Source organism: Plecotus auritus, assembly GCF_963455305.1.
Source record: "Plecotus auritus genome assembly, chromosome: 4".
Classification (NCBI taxonomy): Eukaryota; Metazoa; Chordata; class Mammalia; order Chiroptera; family Vespertilionidae; genus Plecotus; species Plecotus auritus.
The window spans coordinates 116567624-116587028 of NC_137775.1; the positions used below are offsets into that span (position 1 = coordinate 116567624).

Consider the following 19405-nt stretch of genomic DNA (forward strand, 5'->3'; position numbering starts at 1 on the left):
GATCAAAATTATCATAAAATATAACAAATTACATTTTAACTCAAAGTGACAAACCACTTTCTAAAGAAAAACCCCTTGCTCAATGCTATCATAATTTTTCCTGTGGAATATTGGCAAAGAATGTAGTTTTATTGAGCCACAAATGGTTAAAAGTAACATTTAAGGTTATTTAAATAAAATATACATACAATACTCAAAATAAATATTAGAATTATTTTCTTTGGAAAGTTAGCTTGCAAATGAAAAGAAGAAATCCAAATCCGCATACTGTAATAGCCGTCTTCTTCAAAATTCTATTATTCCATGTAGGTACTTCTTCTATTAGTGGTATATGAGTTGGATCATTTTCTCTTTCGTTTTGCAACTAAATATTTTGCATAGGGAAAAGAAGAGTTAATGTATATATAGTACACTGAAAATAGAAATATATTTGATTTAAAAAATATATCCATGTTAATGCATGATTTAGATATAGTCAATGCAAAATTCTTATGTAAGATTTAAAGTGACCACATATGCCTTTAGTCTTTTTTTTTACCAGGATCCATTATAGTAAACCATGAGTTTCACATTAAAAATAAATGTTCTTACAGTTATTATATTTTCATATCATGTTTTTGTCATAAGATAAAGTTTCTTTAATATTAAAGTTTCTATTTCTACCTAAGAAATGGTCATTGCATTTTTCCTTCTGTATTAAATATCACTTGATTTCTTATAAAAAAGTTAACCGTTCTTATAACGTACCAACGTACCTATAATATGTAAATCTTAACAAAAGCTGTAAGATATGATGGTAATGCTACAAGTTTATTCCTTTATTTAAATATAATTGAGGAACAAACATCAATAAAAACCTAAGTGGTTTTTCTAGCACTTTTCCACAATGAAAGTACATGACCCAGTTTCTCAGTTTCTATACACAGACCTTTCTTGCTAAAATGTCCCCCAAATCGTGTGTGTGTGTGTGTGTGTGTAAGAGAGAGGGGGAGGAAGAAAGGGAGGGAAGGAGGGGACACGGAGAGCGAGGGAGAGGGAGAGAGAGGAGACAGTTGTTGGTGGAGGAGTAGAAGAGAGAAAATGAACAGAAACCAAAAGATTCTTGAAAGATAAAAATAATCAGGCACATTTATAGAGCAATATTTACTAAAAGCATCCTGTGCTGGAGTGGTGACAAATACTTTCATCATTAGCAAGAATAACTACTTCTAAAATCTACAGTGTAAATATTTAATTTTAAAAGCCTGCAAAATTAATTTTCAATTTATAGTAGAAACAGACATCAGTGCCAATCTCATTAATACTGTATTCTTGGTCTAACTTCCAAATGGCTTCATTCAGCAACAGATTCCTTTTTGACACTGATGCTCCATTTACTGAATCCTGAGACAGTAATTCCTTTTATTAACCAATTACTTAGAATGACCCTTTCTGACAGGAGCTTGTCAGTGTGTTGGTTTGAAAGAGAGTAATGTGGTGCTAAAGTCCAGTCTCGACCTCTCCTACCCTCTCTCTGTTATCTCCATATACTTATGGTAACTCATATAGTTCTTTTAAAAATTCCCTAACTTTACCAAAGTTATTGGTAAACTTTCAAATATCATAAGCTAAAAGGCATGATAGCATATTTCCAAATTTGGAAGCTCTTAAGTTCTTTAAATAAAATTTCACTATGGTGATTTAGACTAATTCAGAAAAAACAACAATGCACTAGCTTGCTCCAAAATTAACTTTCCTTCCCAAAGAACTGTATAAGCTATTATTATAAACCAAGGCTAGTCCTCATATAGAAATGTACAGACTCAAGGTAAAGAGTGTCACAGAAAAAAGGTCTACTCTTTAGCTAAAGAAAGCTGAAATTTCTGTTTATAGTCACATTAAAATAAATATAATATCTGATTTGATTATGTTTTAGAGTCAAAGTCACCCCTAGAGCAGTATTTCTTAATTTCATTCATTTAAGAAAAATCTGGTCTCTCTCTAATTTCATCTCAATCTTCCACCCAAGCCCCCAAAATGTTTTCATTTAATCTTGAAGAAATCAAATAATTATCAATCAGAGGCAAAGATGTCTTAGGGAATTTCCCACATTAAACATTAAAGGGTGATACTTTGCAGGAAATATTCTTACATAACTCCTTCCCAATTTCCCTTGGATTCCCATGAAAAACACCATACTAAGTAAAATCAATACCATTTTCCTTCAATTCTTCCAGATGATGCATGTAGTGAAGATGAACAATGTTATAATTTTCATGTTTTCAGCAAGTCAGGCTCTCTATAGCCTGTGTAGCACAATTTGCCTGATGTACAGAAGGCATTCTTATGTTTGTTGAATAAGTAAATGTAAGAGATAATATAACTTCTGTGATGCCTCATTCTCTGGAATGGAGGTAGCCTCTATAATAATTTTGAAATAGATTGCTTATTTGCTCCACTTAAAATATCTTTATTTTCCTATTTTTTTAAGAATTTGCTTCTCAATTTTCTGCTCACTTTTTAAAAAGACTTCTTTTGACTGAACATATCTTTGTTAATAGCTAGAATGACAATTACTTGGAACATGTATCAAATTTATTTTGAGGAAAACTTTTATGAAAATATGAAATAATTTATGAGTTGATGCTATAAAATTTAATGCATAATCTAATGTTCACATCACATATTAAAAAACCTTATAGATATAAAATGTATTTGTTAAATAGACTTGAAGAACTTCGAAGTGATTTCTTTAATCAGGTAAAAGTGTTTTCCTTTGTTAACTATCTTCAAAAGATTTCCCAATTTCAGCAGCTTAAATTTTGTTACAGCTTATTTTCTAAAAGGGGGAAAATCACTTGTCTTTGAATCCAGATATATACTTCTATGTGAGTATAGAAACAATAACAACAAGAAAAGCCCATACTTTTTTTTAAAAAAGTTGAATTATAAAAGGTATTATAGAAAGTCTAAAAAGTAGGACAAATAGCCCAGCTGGTGTAGGTCAGTGGTTGAGTGTCGACCTATGAGCCAGGAGATCGTGGTTTGATTCCCCGTCAGGGCATATGCCCAGGTTATGGGCTCGATCCCCAGTGTGGGTGTGCAGGAGGCAGCTGATCAATGATTCTCTCTCATCATTGATGTTTCTATCTCTTTCTCCCTCTCCCTTCTTCTCTGAAATAAATAAAAATATATTTTAAAAATCAGACCAAATATTTTTATCCACAGTCTTATCTCATTAACACAACTAAGTAACTTCCATTTTGGTAATTTTTTATCTGCATATTTACATGTAAGTAAAACTTACAAATATAACTTCATATCTTTAACAAGCTGATATTTGCTTTTCATTATTTTCTCAATTGGCTGCATATCATTATAATAAGTGTACAATGATTTATTTAATCATTTTGCTAATATAGGACACTCATGGTACATACAATTTTGGATTCATTAAACTATTATTGAAAGATACAAGTATTTTTATGGTTCTTAGCACATCTTGTCAAACTGTTTCTAAAAGGGATTGTGATACCTGTCTCATATGAAACTATCAGCTTGGTGAACTCTAGCCAGAAATGGGTAAATACACTTATCCCTGCTCGTGTAAAAGATGAAAATGATCTATCATTGTTTTTTTAGTCTGCATTTCTTTGATGACTGACAAAATTTGTTTCCTAGGTATACTTCTTCCTTTAGAAACTGTCTCTTTCCAAATGTTTAGTGGTAGCTTAAGTTGCTCTTGTCAGAATTACTTCATTGTCTAACATACTATCCTGCAAATTATTTCCCCCATTTTTATGCTAAATATATACCTTCTGAATTAAGTCTTTTAGTTTGCAGACCTCTTCACTCAAATCTTCAACATTGCTAACCAGTTCTTCACAAACTGAAATAAAATTCCGAGGAGAAGCCCATTCAAGTACTATCTGTCAATATTTTCAAAAGTTGCATGTTAAATAATAGAAAACAACTTTCACAATGTCATATCCACAAAAATTATACAGCATTAAATTATTTAACAGAAAAGCATTTTTGTTCAGGATAAATCCTAACACCAAAAAGAAGTCAGTAACATTATATAAATAGTCAAACCCAGTTTCGTGGATGAATTTACTAAATATATGTAGTACATAATAATTTTATGGAGACTATTAGTAATAAAATATTTATGAAAAATAAATTATGATCAAAGTTTGAAGAATGACAAGATTCCCATATTAGTGTTATAAAAAATTACAGGAAAACAAGTACAGTAAAGTGTTTTCACTATAAAGTGAAAAGCTATAAAACTAAAGCCAAATCACATAAAAAAAATTCTACAAACCAAGTTTGCTTTTATGGGTCACTTACATTTTCTCTATTTAAAATTTCCAGCCTCCTCCCACAACCATATCAAAATTACAACTAAACTACAGAACAACCAACATTAGAAACTGCCTGAAGTCTGGCTGAATGCAAATTCTTCAACTAGGAATTTAAGAAGAAGCCACATTGAGACTAGTAAGAGGGGCAGAGACTCAGAATGGGATGGTCTTACACCCAGGTGTAGCAGACAAAAATCGGCAGGGATATCTTGGCTGCACAGGTCTCTGCTGAGGAGAGCAAGGGATCCCAGCCCACACCAGGCCCCCCAGCCCAGGGTCAGTGCCAGGAAAAGAAGACCCTGCAAAAACCAGCAGGGGGCCTAGTGGGGTAGCTCAGTTGGTTAGAGCATTGTCCTGACATGCCATGCATGATTGAGGGTTCAATCCCTGGTCAGAGCACCTGGAAGAATCAACCAATGATTGCATAAAATAAGTGGAACAACAAATGGATGTTTCTCTCTCCCTTCCTCTCTTTCTAAAACCAATAAAAAATAAAACAAAAATTAAAAGCTGGAATGTTGGATGAGGGGGGCAGAGTTGCTGAAGTCCCAGATAGTTCCTTTTAAAGGATCTGCATACAGACTTATTGAGACTCACTCTTTCTGAATTCCAGCACTGGGGCAGCAGCTCAAAAGGCACCAGAGACATAGAGGGAAGAACTGAATTGTCCACCATCAGGGCAAGAGCTAGAGGGGCAGCTATATCCCAGAGAGAAGTGCTGGCAGAGGTTATCATTCCTTTGATGAGCCCACCTCCCACAGAGCCAGTAGGCAGGCACCATATCTGAGATTCCAACAACCTGCCTCACCTGTTTGCTCCACCCTAGTAATTCACTGAGACTCTGCCCCACACAACTTTGGGGCCCACCCAAGCTGTTTCCAGGGGCTTTTCCAAACGAATGACCTATCTTGGTTCATGCTTCAGATTTTTCTAAAATCTCACAAATAAGCAGCATCTGGACTTAGGGAGCCCTGTACCTCTTGCAAAGTGGCCCTAGGCCCAGAACTAGCCACAGCTGGCCTTAGTTCACAGCTTGGCCTCTTCTGGGTACCTCTAAGCACAGCACAGGCACCAGCCATCTGCAGATTGCTTTATAGCTCATGCTTGGTGGACCCAGGCAGAACACAGGCAGCAGCTGACTGTGGCCTGCACCTCTAGGGAGGCCTCAGAGCCAGTACAGCTTCAGACAGCATCAACACACCACCACCCTATCACCTCCACAAGCAACACACTGAATGAGTGGATTCTGCTCAGTGGGGTGGGCCCCAGCATAGCTGATCCTCCACAGTGGTCAGCGGTCAGTGGCCAGTGGTCATGGAAGTCCTTGCAGCTGATTGGCCTAGGCATAAATACCTCCTATTAATGTGTGAATAGCAATAAAGGTTCAACTACAAGAGGAGGGTGTATGTATACAGCACACATGGGGGGTACATCTTGAGTGCCCAGTTTGGGTGATCGAAGAGGCTGTGCCACTGGACCCTACAGAATACCTACTACGTTAGGCCACTCTATGAAGTCTGAGAGATGTAACAGCTCTACCTAATAAATGAAACTAACATAGGGGCGGTAGCAAAATAAGGAGACAAAGAAACATGTCCCAAATGAAAGAACAAAACAAAACTATGGGAAAAAAACTAAAAAAAAAAAAAAAAAAAAAAAAAAAAAAGGAAACAAGCAACCTACCAGATGCAGGATTCAAAACACTGGTTATAAGTATGTTCAATGAACTTAGTGAGAGCTTCAATAGCATAAAAAAGGACAGTCAGAAATGAAGGATGCACTAACTGAATGAAGGAAAATTTTCAGGGAATTAACAGTAGAGTAATAGATGAAGCTGAGAATGAATCAAATCAGTGATTTGGAATATAAGGAAACAAAAAAACACCCAATCAGAATAGAAAAAGAAAAAAGACTCCAAAAAATGAAGAGTATAAGGAGCATACTGTAAAACCTCGATATAACAGATTAATTTGAGCAAGGACGTATCTATTTAAGTGAAAGTCCATTATGTAATAAAATAGGTTTTCCAAATGAGTATGTTAAAAAATTGACAAATTAGTCTACCGGTTTTTACTTATGTAGACATGTTTGTGTAATTAAAATTAAGAATGTATGAAAAGTTTAATTTCACAGACAAGTTTCCTATATGCATTACAAAAATTTTTAATGTATACTGAATAGGTCAACTAACTCCATGAATTCACTAGTCATCGCAAGTAAACAAATACACAGAGCTGGAGCGTGGCCTAGTGCACATTAAAACTGCTGCAGAAAGTAATGCCATGGGACAACAGAACCAATTACCATGGACAAAGTGGTGTGATCATGTGCTAATCATTCTGCAAACATTGTTTACAAGTGGTGACTCGGAATTAAATATATAGACTATAGCCTGACAGGCATGGCTCAGTGGTTGAGCATCCACCTAGGAACCAAAAGGTCACAGTTCGATTCCTAGTCAGGGCACTTGCCCAGGTTGTAGACTCAAGTCCCAGTAGGGGCCATGCGGGAGGCAGCCAATCAATGATTCTCTCTCATCATTGATGTTTCTATCTCTCTCTCCCCCACTTCCTCTCTGAAACAAAAATATATTTTTTAAAATATGTAAATATAGACTATAATTGTAGATATATAATATTTATGTATGTCAGTGAAATTACTACAGTGTTTTTCCAAAATATGGTCTATTTGTTAAAATTTGTTTAAAATAACAGTGAATTAACAAAAATTTACCTATTATTTTAATTATGAGCAAATTTTGGTAAAAAACATTTTTAAATTAACAGGGTGTTAATTTTCACATATGACACATGGACTAGAAATTTTATCCATTAAATCCAAAGTCCATTAAATTGAGGTCCACAAAATCAAGGGTTTACTGTATTAACATTTGCATCATGAGGCTGCCAGAGGAGGTGAGAGCAAGAAATTGAAAATTTATTTGAAAAAATAATGAGAGAAAACTTCCCATACCGGGTAAAGGATATAAACATACAAGTCCAGAAAGCACAGAGAGGCCTATACAAGATGAACCCAAAGAGATAAACACCAAGACACATCAATTAAAATGCAAAAGATTAAAGACAATGAGAGAATCTTAAAAGTAGCAAAAGAGAAGCTGTTAGTAATCAACAAAGGAGATTCCATAAGACTGGCAGTTGATTTCTTATCAGAAACCTTTCAGGCCAGAAAGGATTTGTAAGAAATATTCAAAGTGATAAAAAGCAAAGACTACAACCAAGATTATTCTACCCAGTGAAGTTATCATTTAGATTTGAAGGATTGATAAAGAGCTCCCCATACAAAGAAAGCTAAAGGAATTAGTCATCACCAAACCAGTATTATATGAAATGTCAATGAGTATTTTTTAAGAGGAAGAAAAAAAAGATAAGATGAAAAATATGAACAATAGGCACTGAGAGAGAATTAGAAGATGTCAGCAGAGTAAGTGGATCTTTCTCCTACCTCCATCCAGAATCAACTGTAATTAAAACTAAATTGGGGAATACTCACCATGAAATACCAGTTGAAGACTGCCTGAAGAAAAGACATTTAAATAGGAAAGGCAGAAGCCACCTCGAGACTGGTAAGAAGGGCGGGAAAATGAGAGGTGCTGGCCCAGATATTAGGAGCGCTGGACCAAGAGGGAGGAAGGCTGCCCCAGCAGGAGAGGGGATGGACACCAGGCAGGGCTCACCAGCCCAGACAGCCAGAGCTGGGAACAGTTGCCCATGCAGCAACCTGAGCTGCTCAGAGACAAAGCCACTTTCTTTAAAGGTCTAGTGCACAGTACTTTTGTTACAGACATTCCCCCTAGGTTTCAGCAGAGGGATGACAGTGCAGACTAGAGTTACCTAAGGAGAGACAGGGGTAGAAGGAGTTGGGGAGAGTCACAGGGAAGGTGGCTGCTGGGATACCTGTGCTGAGTTCCCCGCCATGCCCCAACACCCATATCACAGCAACCATTTTTCCTTAGAGGCATAAGCCCCTCTCAACAGCAGAAGCCTGGGGAAAGGCTAACACCCAGCCTCCTGGTATACAGCTCACCCTACCCTAAGGAATCCCACTCACTGCACCCTCTGGAATCTAGCAACCCTGCATCTCCATCCCTGCTGAGAAGACAGCAGTCTCAGGGGGCAGTAGTCTCAGGGAGCATCAGTAGCCGGCTTTGGGGTGGGAACACGCGCCCCACTTTCCAGGGAAACTGGCTGGTACTTCCGTGTTCCAGGAGAGCTGACAGAAACTCCTGGATTCCAGCAGACACCCACAGCCTAAGAGGGACTTCACCCAACCAAGGGCAGGGAAATAATATTGGTACACAACCACCTTCTTCCCTGAAGTCTAAACATTTGCTGACACACTATAGGTCCCGTGCTACTAAGAAACCAGCCCTGGAGCTCAATTTGGCACCTCCCAATGGGCAGCCAAGCCCAGGGGAGGCAGCCATAAGCTGTAGATTGCTCCAAAGCTTTGAAAAGGGCACAGAGGGCCAACTTGGACAGCTTCTGACTGGTTAGCACAAAAGTACCTCCAGGGAGACCTAAAATACGCATACAAAAAAGTTAGCCTCAGATAACATTAAGAGCAGGATTGAAAGGGAAATCCTAGCAGGCACTCAAATCTGCCGAGACAAACTTCACATATTGACTTTTTTTGGTGTTTGTTTTTTCATTATTATCTTTAATTTTTTTTTTTTGCTTTGGTATTATTATTTTTCTCTTTTCCCTTTTTTCTCCTCTCTTTCATATTTCTTAGTTGCCTCTTTTTTTTTTTTACTCTGTTTTTTTTTTTTTTTTGCTTAATCTTCCACTTCTTTTTACCTTTCTATACTTTTTTCTTTCTTTTTTACTGTTTTCGTTTTCCCCACTTTATTCTTATTTTTTCTCTCCCTTCTTTCCTTTCAGAATCTTTCCTCTTCCTCTCTGCTCTACTAGTATTCATTTTTATTTTATTATTACTATTTCATTTCATTCTTTTTCACTTATTCTTGTTCTCTTTTCTTTTTACTAATTCTCTTTTCTTTTGTAGTTGTTTTTACTTATTTTAGAGAGAGAGGAAGGGAGAGGGAGAGATGTTTTTAAATATGTTTTTACTTTATTTTAGAGAGAGAGGAATACCTACTACATTAGGCCACTCTATGAAGCCTGAGAGATGTAACAGCTCTACCTAATAAATAAAACTAACACAGTGAGGCTAGCAAAATAAGAAGACAAAGAAACACTAGTAAACATATATGCACCCAATATAGAAGCAGCTAAATATATATCCTCCTATATAATAAAGAGCTAATATACTAATTAGACCTGACAGTGTAACAACCATCCAGACGACCTTTCAGATGAAGCCGGGGCTGCGAGGGCTGAGGCAGCCAGGGCTGCGAGGGCCAAGCCCCTTGCATGAATTTCGTGCATCGGGCCTCTAGTAGGTATATAAAATAACTCAGGAAGGATTTTAAGGGAGAGAGACAGCAGAACAGTCATAGTAGGGGACTTGAACTCTGCACTGATATCACTGCATAGATCAGGGGTCCTCAAACTTTTTAAACAGGGGGCCAGTTCACTGTCCCTCAGACCATTGGAGGGCCGGACTATAGTTAAAAAAAAAAACAAAAAAAACAACTATGAACAAATTCCTATGCACACTGCGGGCCCGGGGCCAGTCGGCTGCTAAGCAGGAAAGGCAGCGGCACCCGGCGGGCCGGATAAATGTCCTCAGCGGGCTGCATGTGGCCCGCGGGCCGTAGTTTGAGGACCCCTGGATAGATGTTCTAGACAAAAAAACAACGAAGAAAAAGAGACTTAAATGACACAGTTGATCAGATTGATTCAACTGATATTTGCTGAACATTTAATCCCAAAGCAGCAGAATATTATTCTTAAGTGCATTGGGACATTGTCAAAGATAGATCACATGTTAGGACACAAAATATGTCTCTACAAGTTCAAGAAGACTGAAGTTATATCAAGGAACTTCTTGGATCACACCACATGAAACTAGAAATCAACTACAATAAAAAAACTCAAAAACATTCAAACACATGGAGGCCAAATAGTAAGCTATTAAACAATTATTGGGTTACAAATGAGATCAAGAAATAAATAAAAAACATCCTGGAAACAAATGGAAATGAACACACAACAACCCAAATATTTATGGGACACAGTGAAAGCAGTCCCAAGAGAGAAGTTCATAGCATTACAGTCCAGAAACAAGAAAAATCTCAAATAAACAATCTAACCCTACAACTAAAAGAAATAAAAAGAGAACAAAAAGAAAAGCCCAGAGGAAATAGAAGGAAATAATAAAGATCAGAGGAGAAATAACTGACATTGAAACTAATAAGACAATACAAAAAATCTATAAAATCAAGAGCTGGTTCTTTGAAAAATAAAATAAGATGGATGAATAGCTAGCCAGACTCATCAAGAAACAAAGATAGAGGACCCAAATAAATAAAATCAGAAACAAAAGAGATGAAATAACGACTGACACCACAGAAATACAAAGGATTGTAAGAAAATACTATGAACAACTCAACTATGTGCCAACAAGCTGGGCAACATGGACGAAATGGACAAGTTCCTGGAAATATACAATCATCCAAAACTCAATCAGAAGGCATCAGAAAACCTAGGCCAATAACAACTGATGTAATTAAAGCAATAATTAAAAAAACAAAAAGAACAAAAATCTCCCAGCAAATAAAATCTCTTGCCTGGATGGCATCGCAGGGGAGTTCTACCAATATTTCAAAGAACTAACACTTATCTTTCTCAAACTATTCCAAAAAATCCAGGAGGAACACTTCCAAGCTCTTTTTATGAGGCCAGCACTATCTTAATTACAAAACCTAAGAATGACACTACAAAGTAAGAGAATTACAGGCCAATATACCTGATAACATAGATGCTAAGATCATCAACAAAATATTAGCAAATTAGATCCAGCAATATATTAAAAAGATCATATACCATGATCAAGTGGGATTTATTCCAGGGCAAGGCTGGTACAATATTCACAAATCAATAAATGTGATGCATCACATAAACAAATTGAAAGACAAAAATCACATGATCATATCAATAGATGCAGAAAAAACATTTGATAAAATCCAACACCCACTTTTTTTTTAAATTGATTTCAGAGAGGAAGGGAGAATGAGAGATAGAAACAGCAATGATGAGAGAGAATCACTGATTGGCTGCCTCCTGCAAGCCCTCTATTGGGGATCGAGCCTGCAACCTGGGCATGTGCCCTGACCAGGAATTGAACCGTGACCTCCCAGTTCACAGGTCAATGCTCTCAACCACTGAGCCATGCTGGCCAGGCTCAACACCCATTATCAATAAAAACTCTCAGTAAAGTGGTATAGAGGGATTATAGGCAATATCTCAACATAATAAAGGCCATATATGAAAAACCTACAGCCAACATCATATTGAATGAGCAAATACTGAAAGCATTTACCCTAAGAACAGAAACAAGACAAGGATGTCCACTTTCACCTCTTTTTTTTATAAAAATATATTTTTATTGATTTCAGCGAGGAAGGGAGAGGGAAGGATAGAAACATCAATGATGAGAATCATTGATTGGCTGCTTCTCCTCACAGCCCCTAGTGGGGATCTAGCCCGCTTGTTCCTCGAAGTCCTGCCAAAGTGATCAGACAAGAAGAAAAGATAAAAGACATCCAAATTGGAAAAAAAGGAAGTAAACTCTCATTATTCATAGATAACATGATACTGTCCATAAAAAAACCCTAAAAACTCCGCTATAAAACTATTGGATTTAATAAATGAATTCGGCAGTGTAGCAGGGTACAAAATTAATACCCAGAAATTGATGGCATTTTTATATACCAGTAATGAATTTTCAGAAAGAGAAACTAAAAACAATCCAATTTACCATTGCAACAACAACAAAAAATAAGATACTTAGGAATAAACTTAACCAAGGAGGTAAAAGATCTGTACTCAGAAAATTACAGGACATTGAAAAAAGAGACAGAGGAAGATAGAAACAAGTAGAATATGCCGTGTTTACAGATTGATAGAATTAACATAATTAAAATGCCTATACTACCCAAAACAATCTATAGATTCAATGCAATCCCTATGAAAATACTAACAGTATATTTCACAGATATAGAACAAATATTCCAAAACTTTATATGACCCCATATAGCCACAACAATCTCAAGAAAGAAGAATAAAGTTGGAGAGATCACAATATTGGATGTCAAGTAATATTACGAAGTCACTGTAATCAAAACAGTCTAGTACTGGCACAAGAACAGGCATATAGAACAATGCAACATAACCAAGAACCCAGAAATTGACCCAGGCCATTAAGCTCAATTAATATTCAACAAAGGAGGCAAGCGCATAAATGGAGTCAAGACAGTATGTTGCATAAATGGTGCTGGGAAAATTTGGACAGATACATACAAAAAAATGAAACCAGACCATCAACTTAAACCATACACAAGAGTAAACTCAAAAAGTATAAGACTTAAATGGAAGTCACGAACTGTAAAAGAAACCATAAAAATCCTAAAAAATGTAGGCAGCAAAATATCAGACATCTCACATAGTAGAATTTTCATTGATATATCACTAAGGACAAGAGAAACAAAGGAAAAAATAGATGTATGGGACCACATCAAACTAAAAAGCTTCTGTGCAGCAAAAGAAACCTTTCTCAAAGGGAACCCTCTATATCCAATAATATATAAAAACTTATACATCTCAACAAAAGGAAGACAATCAATCCAATTAATAAAAAATGGGCAAAGGAACTGAATACACACTTCTCCAAAGAGGACATACCGATGGCCAAGAGATATATGAAAAAATGCTCAATTTCACTAATCATCAGAAAGATGCAAATTAAAATGACAATGAGATATCACCTCACAGCTGTCATAATGGCTACCATCAATAAATCAACAAACAACAAATACTGGTGACAATATGGAGAAAACAGAACCCTAATACACTGCTGGTGGGAAAACAGTAGGGAGTTTCCTAAAAAAATAAAAAAATGGAAGTGTCAGTGATTCTACTTCTGAGAATATAGCCTAAGAATGCCAAAACACCAATCAGAAAGTATATATGCACCCCTATGTTCATAACAGCATTATTTACAGTAGCTAAGATCTGGAAACAGCCCAAATGCCCATCAGTAGAAGAGTGCATAAAAAAACTGCGACGCATTTACACAATGGAATACTATTCAGCTGTAAAAAGAAGAATCTCTTACCCTTTGAGACAGCATGGATGGACTGGAGATTATTATACTAAGTGAAATAAGCCAGTCAGAAAAAGACAAATATTACTTGACTAGAGGCCCGGTGCACGAAATTTGTGCACGGGGGGGGGGGGGGGCGGTGTCCCTCAGCCCAGCCTGCACCCTCTCCAATCTGGGACAGCCCTTTCACAATCCAGGACTGCTGGCTCCCAACCACTCGCCTGCCTGCCTGATTGTCCCTAACCACTTCTGCCTGCCAGCCTGATCACCCCCTAACTACTCCCCTGCCAGCCTGGTCCCCCCTAAATGCCCTCCCCTGCCGGCCTGGTTGCCCCTAACTGTCCTCCCCTGCTGGACCAGTCCCCCCTAACTGCCCTCCCCTGCTGGCCCGGTCCCCCCTAACTGCCCTCCCCTGCAGGCCTGATCACCCACAATTGCCCTCCCCTGCTGGCCTGATCTCCCACAACTGCCCTCCCCTGATGGCCATCTTGTGGCGGCCATCTTGTGTGTTGGAGTGATGGTCAATTTGAATATTACCTCTTTATTATATAGGATTTCACTTATATGTGGAGTCTAATGAACAAAATAAACTGATGAACAAACTAGGTCCAGAGACATGGAACCATGGCATAGACCAGGGGTGGGCAAACTTTTTGACTCGAGGGCCACAATGGGTTCTTAAACTGGACCGGAGGGCCGGAACAAAAGCATGGATGGAGTGTTTGTGTGAACTAATATAAATTCAAAGTAAAGGAGCGGAGGGGAGAGCAAGAGAACCCTCCACTCTTTCCACTCCACGGGCCAGATAGAACAGCTGAACAGGCCGGATCCGGCCCGCGGGCCGTAGTTTGCCCACGGCTGGACCACTGGGGTGTACACCTGAAATAAATATAATAATATATGTCTTCTGTAATTAAAGAATAAAAAAGATTTTAAAAAGTAAAATTTCCTTCATTAAAACACCATATATATATTTCAAATATATTTTTATCGATTTCAGAAAGTAAGAGAGAGGGAGAGAGAGAAACATCAATGATGACAGAAAATCATTGATCGGCTGCCTCCTGCATGCCCCATATTGGGGATTGAGCCCACAACCTGGGCATGTGCCCTGATAGGGAATTGAACGGTGACCTCCTGGGTCATAGGCCAATGTTCAACCACTAAGCCAAGCTGGTCGGGCTAAAACACCTTTATATATTGATATGGTTGGGTTTTTTAAAATATATTTTTATTGATTTTTTACAGAGAGGAAGGGAGAGGGATAGAGAGTTAGAAACATCCATCAGCTGCCTCCTACACACCCCCTACTGGAGATGTACCTGCAACCAAGGTACATGCTCTTGAGCAGAATCGAACCTGGGACCCTTCAGTCTGCAGGCCAATGCTCTATCCACTGAGCCAAACCGGTTAGGAGTTGATATGGTTTTTAGTAACACTCAATAATGTTTTGTTTCAACTTCCACTTGGGTCTCCTGTCACTTTTTATTTTAAATTTGTTCTAAATTCCCTTTAGAACACATAGTAAGTACAATAAACAGATCAGTTTAATTTTTAGTCTGACTCATTTTCCTTTTCTTGAGGACTAGCAGACAAAAGTTTTTCAATTAATAAGTATCTAAAGGAGTAACAGTAAACATATTTACTTATTGAGATCTTATATGATTTTTTAGAATAAAAATACAATTTTAACATATCACTGCTATTACTAATTATCATAGACTTATCTGAAATGTTCTTCAGCATTCATACTTTTCTTCACTTAACTTTTGTAGAATACCTTGTGAGAATTTACAGGCAACTCAGTAATGATATTCTGTACAGCTGTTATTAAATGGCCACATTGTTTGTTTAATTTCAGAAGAAAGTTGAGGAACTCATCACCACTAAAAAGAGGAAACAAACAGGAATCACACATGTAAGCCATTTACTTCACTCTACTGTGCTACTCAGTGTCTAGTCATAATATGTTATATTCTCTAAAATTTATTCATAGAATAGCTAATATGTATCAGAAACTGAAACAGACATTGAATATACAAAGTAAACCAAATCTCTAATCTTGAAGATCTCCAAGTTCAGAATGCAAGGCAAGTATCTATATATACAGAAAAGCCTAAGCGACCGGCAGACTGGCCAGTAGCTATGATGTGCACTGCCCACCAGGGGTTAAGACACTCAACGCAGGAGCTGCCGAGCTGCAGTCACTTGGCAGCGGTGGTTCTCAGGTGATACACCCAGCACCAGAGAGGAGAGAGCCCGATTCTGGGGTGTGTCACCCGAGAACCTCCCTCTTGAAATCTGGGGCCCCTCAGGGGATGTCAGAGAGCTGCTTTCGGCCTGATCCCGCAGGCCAGGCCAAGGGATCCCACCGGTGCATGAATCCATGCACCAGGCCTCTAGTTCAATTATAACATCATTATTCACAGAGTTAAATGAAGAAGGAGTGTTAGAGGACCGATTTTGAGTACTATCTAAAGGCACTGCACTAGTTATTTTACATTTATTATTCCTTTAATTCCTCATAACAACTCCTTTAAGGTAGATGTTGTTAACCTAAGTTTATAGTGGAGGCATCTAAAACACAGAAATAATGAAAGCATAATGGGAATAGGGAATTAGTAGTGCTTCATAGAGATGGTAACTTGAATTGAGTGTGGAGCAGTAGAATAGGTTTGTAAGGAAGGAAGAGAAAGTAATAAAGGTAAGGAAGAGAAGGAATTATGGATGGAGAGAATAGCAGGTGCAAAAGTATGAGAGCAGGAGGTCACCAAGATATAACTAAAGCACAAGTATGGGAAAGTAGTAAGGAAAGAGGATAGACATAACCATTTATTTAAGGAACTTTTGTGACATGCTAAGGAACTGAATTTTATCTTCTTTATAAGGTACGAGTTATTAAAGGAATTTAAATAGAAAAGTAGAAAATCAGATTTTTGTATAAGAAAGCTTATTTGAGAACTGGTGTAGTTTAAAGGAACATGAAAGTGAAAGTAGAGAAGAGTAAGTAGGATACTAATGGTCACATCCATATACGACAGCGATTTTTAATTGGTGTGCCACAAGAAAATTTAAAACATGTAATACCTGACTATTTAGTCAGGGGCACTGACCTCTTTTCCCTTACAATGTTAAGTGAAAAAAATGACAACAGCCAACACAACAGCCATCTATGTGAATGAGTCAAAATTAAACCTATTTTTTTTGTCAGATCAAAATTTTAATAATTAGTTTATATGTGCCATGAGATGGAAGAGGTTGAAAATCACTGATCTAAGAGATGATGAAGAAAAGCTTAATCTAAGGATCTAACAGTGGCAGTCTGTTTGAGGGGAGGGGTAGATAATGATTGAGAGAAACATTCTGGAGGATAAACTGAAAAACTTGGTGATAGGTTGCATGTAAAAGAAAGGGAAAGTCTAGAATGATTCTGTTTAGTTTCAATGGAAGATGGTAGCACCAATAGGGAATTGAATCTAGGGGTCGGGTAGGGAAGTGGGATAAAGATATAATATTATGACATAACAATTAAGGACAGAGGCTCTAGAGTCAGAAAGACCTGAATCTGAATTCAGCTTCCACATTTACAATCTTGGGAAAGCCTAATCTTCAGCCGAAATGTTTCTGTATCTCTAGAATTGAGATAATAGAACTCTAAAGAAGACTGAAGGAGGTAATGTATGAAAAGCATCTAGCATTTTGTCTAGCATATACATGACATTTAAATAAATTTAATTATAATGATGATGTCAATGATATGAGATATGTAGGTGGAAATGACCAGTAAGCAATAGAAAGTGGCAGTCTTTTTTTAAAAATATATTTTATTGATTTTTTACAGAGAGGAAGGGAGAGGGATAAAGAGTTAGAAACATCGATGAGAAACAGCGATTCAGCTGCCCCCTGCACAGCACACCCCCCTCTTGGGGATGTGCCCACAACCAAGGTACATGCCCTTGACCAGAATCGAACCCAGGACCCTTGAGTCCTCAGGCCAAAGCTCTATCCACTGAGCCAAACTGGCCAGGGCAGAAAGTGGCAGTCTTATAGGTGTACCTATGCTGAGGTCCACACGCTCATGAGGCCAGATAGAATTCAGGGAGCTGGTGAACTTAGATAGGAAAAATTTACATCTTTATTTTCACTAATCTCTAACAGAAATTCAGTCTTTCCATCAATTGTGAATGGAGACACAAACCACAGTAGTATTAGAGGCATCTGTAATTTGGTCACTAAACAAAAATCAAAACTGTCATTATGAAGAAGACATAAAAATACATATTGTGAAGAGGGATGAGTTGACAGAGGTAAAAAAAAAAAAAAAAAAAAAACTTATAAAAGGAAAAGTAGCCTGAGAAGAAGAAAATCAGGAGTTAAGGTCTGTTATGAAAGACAATGAAGGGGATGGATTCAAGAATGAGGAAGAGGTCAAGCAATGAAGAGACACTGGTGACTAGATTAGTTTCAGTAACAGAAGCCAATTTACAGTAAAAGCTACACAACCCAATACAAAAGTGGACCAAGGGTATGAATAGGCAATTAAAAGAAAAATAAAAAATAAAATTTTAATAGATAATAAACAAAGGATTATAAGATATTACATTCTAGTGGAATGACAAAAAATAGGACATTAATATCAAGAGTTGACAAGAGTGTGAAATAACCTTACTGCATCATTTAGCAGTATGTACTATAATAAAAATGCACACAAAACTACTACTATGGGACCAAAAGGTACTTCTGAGTGCAAACAAGGTACTTCTTATAAGGCAGAAGTTTTAACTATACACTGTACAAAGTTTCTTTCATGTTGTTTCTAGGAGAAAAGGTTATAAAATAGCAAGCAAGATCTGCCTCCAATGAAACTTAACAGCAAAATTTTCTCTAAGACATTGCTAGAACTTATATAGTATTTTAATTTAAAATGAGTCTTTTTTCTTATATGTTGAAAAATAGGCAGTTTATAGAAAATACTTTAAACTTGAGCATTTCACCCCAAAGCTGCAGAATATACATTCTTTTCAAGGGCACATGAAACATTTCCTAGGATAGACAACACGTTAGCACACAAAACAAAATCTCAATAAATTTAAGAAGACTGAAATCATATCAATCTTATTTGACCATAATCATATGAAATTAGAAATCAATTTTAAGAAAAAAATTAAACACATGGAAGCTAAATAACATGTTACTAAACAAATATTGGTTAACAATGAGCTGAAGGAAGAAGTAAAAAATTACCTTCAGACAAAAAAAAAATGAAAACAACAATCCAAAATGTATGAAACACAGCAAGAGCAGTCCTAAAAAGAGAAATTCATACCATCAAAGGCCTACCTCAAGAAACAAACAAACAAACAAAATCCAACAATCTAACCTTACACTTAAAGGAATTAGAAAAAACAACAACAACAAACAAAGCTCAAAGTGAGTTGAAGAAAGGAAATAATAAAAATCAAAGCAGAAATATACAAAATAGAGTATTCAAAAACAATATGAAAGATAAATGAAACCAAAAGCTGTTTTTTGAAAGATAAACAAGATTGATAAACCTTTAAGTCCTATCAAGAAATAAAAAGAGAGGACTTAAGTAAATAAAATCAGAAGTGAAAGAGGAGACACAGAAATACAAAGGATTATAAGAAAATATTACCAACAATGATATGCCAACAAATTAAACAATCTGAAAGATATATAAAAATTCCTAGTGACATAAACTCTCCCAAAATGGAAGAAACGAACTATCTGAACAGACTGATTACAACTAAAGAAATTGGAGCAGTAATCAAAAAACTTCCAACAAACAA

At 36.9% G+C, this 19405-nt stretch overlaps 1 protein-coding gene across 1 annotated transcript in view; it reads right to left on the bottom strand.

The window, feature by feature from the left end:
* Window positions 1–211: 211 nt before the first annotated feature.
* ASZ1 (ankyrin repeat, SAM and basic leucine zipper domain containing 1) overlaps window positions 212–19405 on the bottom strand; it is a gene marked incomplete at both ends in the record, with an annotated part of 105051 nt that continues 85857 nt past the window's right edge. The window contains 3 exons of the mRNA XM_080664171.1: window positions 212–364; window positions 3795–3908; window positions 15376–15481. Coding sequence (XP_080520297.1) covers window positions 212–364; window positions 3795–3908; window positions 15376–15481 — 373 coding nt within the window. The remainder of the gene's footprint in view (window positions 365–3794; window positions 3909–15375; window positions 15482–19405) is intronic.